We start from the raw sequence: 6,024 nt of genomic DNA on the forward strand, positions 1-6,024 counted from the left end.
TTCTGCTGTTGCCGCCCATATTGGATAAAAAGACTCATTCAAACATTTTTGAACCAAATATTTTATGTCAATATTTTCTGAAATTCTGCTGAGAGCTAAACTCACGAGAAGTTTACAGCAGAACTAAACTGCTGCTTCAAGTACAGAAGCTCCTGATTGATGTCTGTGTGAACAGAACCACAGCAGCCGTGTGCCCCCCCCCCCGCGCCGCCACAGGCCTTCCTCACAGCTTCCTCCTCTCTCCCTGCAGGTGGGTCCCGCCGGCTCTCAGTTCGGACTCCTGGCTTGCCTCTTCGTGGAGCTCATTCAGGGCTGGCAGATTCTGGAAAAGCCCTGGAAAGCCTTCCTCAAGCTCCTGGGCATCGTGGTCTTCCTCTTCCTGTGCGGCCTCCTGCCGTGGATCGACAACATCGCGCACATCTTCGGCTTCCTCAGCGGCCTGCTGCTCTCCTTTGCCTTCCTGCCTTACATCATCTTCGGGACCTTCGACAAGTACAGGAAGCGCATCATGATCGTCATCTCCATGCTGGTCTACGTCGGGCTGTTCGCCTCGCTCATCATTTGGTTCTACATCTACCCCATCAACCTGAACTGGCTGGAGTATCTCACCTGCCTCCCTTTGACCAGCAAGTTCTGTGAAAAGTACGACATTGACCACGACATCGATCACGTGCACAAATGAGGTCGTCTTTGTGGCCTTCAGAGAACACGACAATCACGTTTTTTCTTCTTATTGTTCGCTCATGAGGGATCCGCCCAAAGAGAATCAAACGGGATCTTTCTTCTCGACGGCCTGCAGATGCACTAACCTCCTCTGAACCACTAATCCTCAGTCGGGTCTGGTACCGTCTGGAACCGAGCGGCTTCCCTGAGGCCCGGAAGAGACGCAAAGAACATCAAAAATCCGCTTCTTCCTGGTCTCTACTTGGACGCATCGCTTCAATCCGTTCTGCTGCTCGTCCTGGTTTCATGGTCGACTTGGAGAGCGCTAAACGCGACCGTTTGTCTTGAATGTGAAGGTGCGGCGGGAAACATCAGCGCTCGGTGAGATCACCGCCCAAATCCCAACTCGCTGCCTTAATCAGACTCCGGCTGTGGTTCTCTCTGAAGCGCGTTTGCGTTGAACCATCACAGCTGCACGGGTTCAGTCTGACCACAGAACAGCCATGAATGAGTTGGTTTCTTTTTCCTTCCCTTCCACTCTCGGTCTTGACGCTGTCGGATCGTCTCCCTGACGACGGGATCAAACCCACCTTAGCATGAAAAAAACCCAGACAAGTGGAAGGTTTGTTCTCCCGTTTGACCCCAGCTGACCGCAGAAATGTTGTTTGTGGGATTAAGAGGGTTTAGTTACTGTGTGAGATTATGTCAGTCAGTCAGTCAGTCAGTGGGGCGGAGGCCTCTGAGAACAGCAGAGGCTGAGAAACCCCCCTGAATCTGTAGTTGGAACAGCTGAAGATGCCTTTTCACACCGTCCCGACTCCGTGAGGCAGCTGCACTGCTCCGCCTGCATTTGGACCAAATAATCCCCATTTTTTTCTAATTTTTTGACAAAAAGGGAAAGTGTCAAACGAACTTCAGGTATTTGGCAAAGCACTGTTGTGCTCTTGCCTGAGTTTTCTATGTGACATGCAAGTTTTAAAGCAATCATATCAAAATAAATACTCTGGAAGAAAAAGCGAAAAGTTTTGTGGATGTTTATCTCTCTTCTTTTCTTGATTTGCTGCACGATTTTGCTCCCATGGATCTGCTCTGCTAAATATAAAAATGCCAAACTTGGGAGGAAAAATACATAAAAGCAGAAGAATTATGTCAGTTTTGACCGAAAAACGTCTACAAAATGTCAAACATATTTACACCGTGATAAACAAAATAAAAGAGGAAGCGTTATGCAGAAATGTTTATTGAGCTCCTGTTTGTGGAACCTACAATAGTGTGGTTCTCCATGAAGTCAGAAAGGAAAATTACAAAAATCCAACTAAATAATAAAAAAAAAGTTACGAGTTGGCAAACAACATTTGAGATGGAGGGTCTACGGTCAGGGATGCTTATTCTGCTTAGTTTAGCTTAGCCATTACCTACTGGATCTTATGACTGATTTCATGTTTATTATACAGTTACTGTTATGAAGCCCATTCAGACGACTATTGTTGTAATATTGGGCTATAGAAATAAAAATCTCATTGAATTAAATTTGTAACTTCAGGAACCTACATTTGGTGATGGGTTAAGAGAAAAAAAAAACTTTTTATATTTTTTATTTTTTTACTGTTTTGCTTTCTGATTGCCAAAAACAAGCAGCACATCACAACAACCATGAAGAGATCCCAGAAATCAAGAAAAGAAAAAAAATCTCCCACTTTTTTGTGATGTCCTCCCATTTGAAAGAGGCTTTTACTTTGGTGGTTCCATGGAAAAAGTTCAGAATAAAAAATTCTCCAAGGAAACTAGAAAACGTTCAATGGCATAAATAACTCATTGGAAGTTGTAGTGACTAAAAACCAATGAGGTAAAAGTGAAGAAAACGGCTTCGGTTGGTTTTCCCGCCCGTAAAACTTCCCAGAAGCTGCCTGCAGCTCTGACGTTCCTCCTCAGCGGATCCGGTCCAGCCGCGGGGAGCAGCAGACGTCCTGCTGCCTCTGAAGATCCCAGCAGTAAATCCAGAACCCGGCCCCCTCTGCGTTCAGCACCCACTGTTGCGCCGCATGAAGGCGTGTCCCCTGACCGGGTAGAACATCTCGGTGAAGGTCAGGGGCCCCACGGTGATCTCACTGGGGCCCAGAACGTGGAAACCTGACCTCTGGTAGAAGGGCACCAGGAAGTCCTCGCACATGAGCACAGCGCGGCGCACGTAGGGCAAGCAGCGCAGGTACTGCAGGTAACGCCACATCAGGATGGAGCCTTTTCCCTGCTGCCGGAAGGTCCGGTGCACGGCCAGGACGTGGACGTGGACGGTGGAGCCATGAGGTCTGTGAAGAGTCAGGGCGTCCTGGACCACAGAGCCGCAGGGAAAGGGTTCAGTTATTGAGAAGCTTCAACACCAGAATCCAAAACAATCTGAGAGGAATCGCGTTCTGTAAAGTGAACAGAATCAGAACCGGGTTCTGAAAGGGGATCTGGCAGCTTAAGGGGGGATTATTCTGACCCAAAACAACAGCCAACCTCTGCATATTATGCAGAAGGAGCCAAAAAGTCTGAAATAAAGCACTGATTTGTATTTATTATTGCTACCATTCTGATCAATATCAATCGACATAGGTGTTTTTGGCATAAATAAAATATAAACGCAAAGAGAATTTTTATTTTAAAATATAAAATAGTTATACCGTTTGGCAGCGGTTTACACGACTTTAAGCAGAGACCCCCTGGGTGTCATATGGGAGCATCTCAAAGCAGCAAATGTAGTTTAAAAGTGAATTTTCCCATTTGTGGTGAATCTCAACCAGAAAAATCATCCATTTGATAAACTGAAAAGAAATCAGAGCTTCCCCATATTGTTTTGAACATTAATGCACATTTAAAATCGTTACATTTTTTTAAGTATAAAAAATCTGCCTTATACTCCGGTGTGCCTAAAGTCTGACCTCCAGTTCATTTTTTGTGGTAAACGGCGTTCAAAAATCTGTCAAAAATGTTTTAGTTCGACTTCCTTTAACTGTTTGTGAATGAAGTAAAAAAAAGTTTGGGTTCGTCGTGTTACTTTCTCAACCAGGAGCCACAATGAAGGAATAAAAGAGCCACATGCGGCTCCGGAGCCTCAGGTTGCAGACCCCTGATCCACAGGGTCTCAATGCTTGCCTCCAAATGGCTCAACCAAAGAGAATTTGGCTGTACGCCCGTCTGTAATCACACCTACAGACAGCCTAAGTGCATCCGCCTTAAGTCTTGTTTAGTTCCCGGGTAGTTAAATTTAACTTATCAATATTTTAGCCTTTAAATTGAAGTTAAAAAGAATCTTTCCCATCTTTACAGATTCTCTTTTGACAGTTTTATAGTCTTTTGTAAGACATACTGTCACTCAAGAACACATTGAGGCCAAATCTTGATCCGTGTGTGTGTGGCATGTATTGGCCAAGAGAGATTTGTGGCTCAGCTGTCAGACTGCCTCTTCAGTGGGTGCGTGTCGTGTCCATAATGTCAAAGAAAACCCATTGAGGATGGATGAGAAGTGACCTGCTGTTTGTAAACCAGCTGGGTTCCTCAAGCATCGATTAACAGGACTTTCTGAAAGTTTCTGAAAACCACCATCAGGGTGTTTTCTGCTGCGCCTTACCAAGCTGAGCCGCTCCTGGTCCCACAGAGAGCCAATGATGAAGGCCACGAGCCGCCCTTCCTCGAACCACCCGAGAGACAGCTCGGGGCACAGCGTGAGAAAGTGACGCACTTCGTCCAGGTGGAGAGGACACTCACCGGACACGGAGATGAAGGCTGAAGAAGAAGAGGAAGGGGTCAGCAACTTTACGCACCAAAAATCCGTCCAGTTGCGCGGTTCCGGTTCACCCTCTCTACTGCTATCAGACTCAGACATCCAGAGTTACCTTCTCTTTCGATCTCAAACACGCTGATGGCGTCCTCCGGGCTGAGGGAGCGGAACTCGCTGGCCGGCAGCGTGTGCCGGCGGCCCTGAGGAACAGGTGAGCGCATGTGGAGCGGCTTCATGAAGTGCACCGTGCCGAGGGCGGGCATTCTCCAACTTCCACTGATTATTCCAAACAAGAAATGGCCTGGGTAAATATCACAAACCTCTCCAACCTCCTCTCTGAAATGATCCGCGCAGTCAGCGCGCAACGGAACCAAACAGCCGCGCGTAAAGGAAGACTGGAGCTGCGGGTGGCGCGCGTTTTGGGATTTTATACCGGCTCAGAGGTGGCGCTCTTTAATCCTTAGAGCTGGATCACCAAACCCACCTTCCCGCGTGAGCAGCTGAACAATAAACATCTTATTTTAACACAACTAAATGCATTATATACACCGGGTCAACACGGACACGAGCGTTTGTGATCCCCGTCATGCGCTCATCGTCGAGATGCGGATTGATTTATGCGTCAAAAGGTCTAAATTAATCATAAATGTATACATTAATGCGAAATGGAAATTATTTAAAGTGTTTCTAGAACATACAACTGTCACCTTTGATTCTGAAATAAAGCTTTTAACACAAACAGGTGAGTCAGAGAGATTTACCTGAAAGGGACTTTCCGTTTGCTGCTCATTAGTCCTTTAGGTAGAAGTTGCGGGATTTTTTTTCTGCGCTTTCTTTTTCAGATCCATAAGAGGATTATGGGATGTGGGGAGTTGTTTGTCATGTCTTCAGGGGTGAAGCCGTTCATGGGTGGAGTTTTGAGGTGTTGATCTCATTGAACAACTTCACTTGTTTATGTAAGGAGAGAGAACAACAAGAAAGGAAAACAAGACACGAAAAATGGCAGATAATAAATTAACAGTCAACAACATTTAAAGGAAGAAATAATGCTTTACGAGCGTACTTATAAACTGGCAAATAAATGTCGGAAAGTTGTTATTTTCCCCCAAAAAATTCGAAAATAAACATTTTTAGGATTAATAAACATGTTTTTTAACAGAAACAGACATGAAATAAAATGTTCATTTTATTCTTCAATGACAAACTTTATGAAAATCAGAAATTATTGTTAGCACATGCAAAACAGAATCTAAAAGGCAAAGGATAGCAGAAAAGAGGCAAGAAATCTGGAAATTCTAGATTTAACAGATTAGCAGAGGGTGCCAGAATGAGGTATAAAGAATCAATAAAGTCAGTTCCTGTTCAAAAAACAACTTTAATACCGAAAAGATTCAAAGTTTAAGTAAAATCTCATCAGGGTCATAAACCATACAGAAGGGCTGAGCTCTGGCAGTAAAAAACACTGATTTATGTGAGCTCAGAACTTGGATCAGTTCAGAACTTAACCAAATTAAAGTTTTTATTTTTTCTTGCATCAGCAGAAAGTGCAAACACATGTTTTTGTTCTTCTCGTTGATTAAGGTTGTCAGAGAATCACACAC

General features: G+C 44.8%; 2 protein-coding genes across 6 annotated transcripts in view; one reads left to right on the forward strand and one right to left on the reverse strand.

Moving 5' to 3' along the window:
• Positions 1–1,685, forward strand: part of LOC101165939 (inactive rhomboid protein 2) — a 37,038-nt gene extending 35,353 nt beyond the window's left edge. For all 4 annotated transcript variants that reach the window (XM_011478340.4, XM_078947962.1, XM_020704306.3 and 1 more), the window contains one exon: positions 251–1,685. In XM_011478340.4, the coding sequence (XP_011476642.1) occupies positions 251–682 (432 nt within the window). In that variant the 3' untranslated portion in view covers positions 683–1,685. The remainder of the gene's footprint in view (positions 1–250) is intronic.
• Positions 1,686–2,506: 821 nt separating this feature from the next.
• On the reverse strand, positions 2,507–5,362 carry aanat1 (arylalkylamine N-acetyltransferase 1). 2 transcript variants are annotated; one of them, XM_020704327.3, is made up of 4 exons: positions 5,185–5,362; positions 4,539–4,699; positions 4,274–4,428; positions 2,534–2,989 (listed from the first exon to the last, which is right to left on the reverse strand). In XM_020704327.3, the coding sequence occupies exons 1-4, from the start codon at positions 5,211–5,213 to the stop codon at positions 2,684–2,686; spliced, it is 651 nt and encodes a 216-aa protein (XP_020559986.1). In that variant the 5' UTR covers positions 5,214–5,362; the 3' UTR covers positions 2,534–2,683.
• Positions 5,363–6,024: the final 662 nt, after the last annotated feature.

The sequence above is a fragment of the Oryzias latipes genome, chromosome 1 (assembly GCF_053564925.1).
Source record: "Oryzias latipes strain Hd-rR chromosome 1, Olatipes_Hd-rR_3.1".
In the NCBI taxonomy this organism is placed as follows: Eukaryota; Metazoa; Chordata; class Actinopteri; order Beloniformes; family Adrianichthyidae; genus Oryzias; species Oryzias latipes.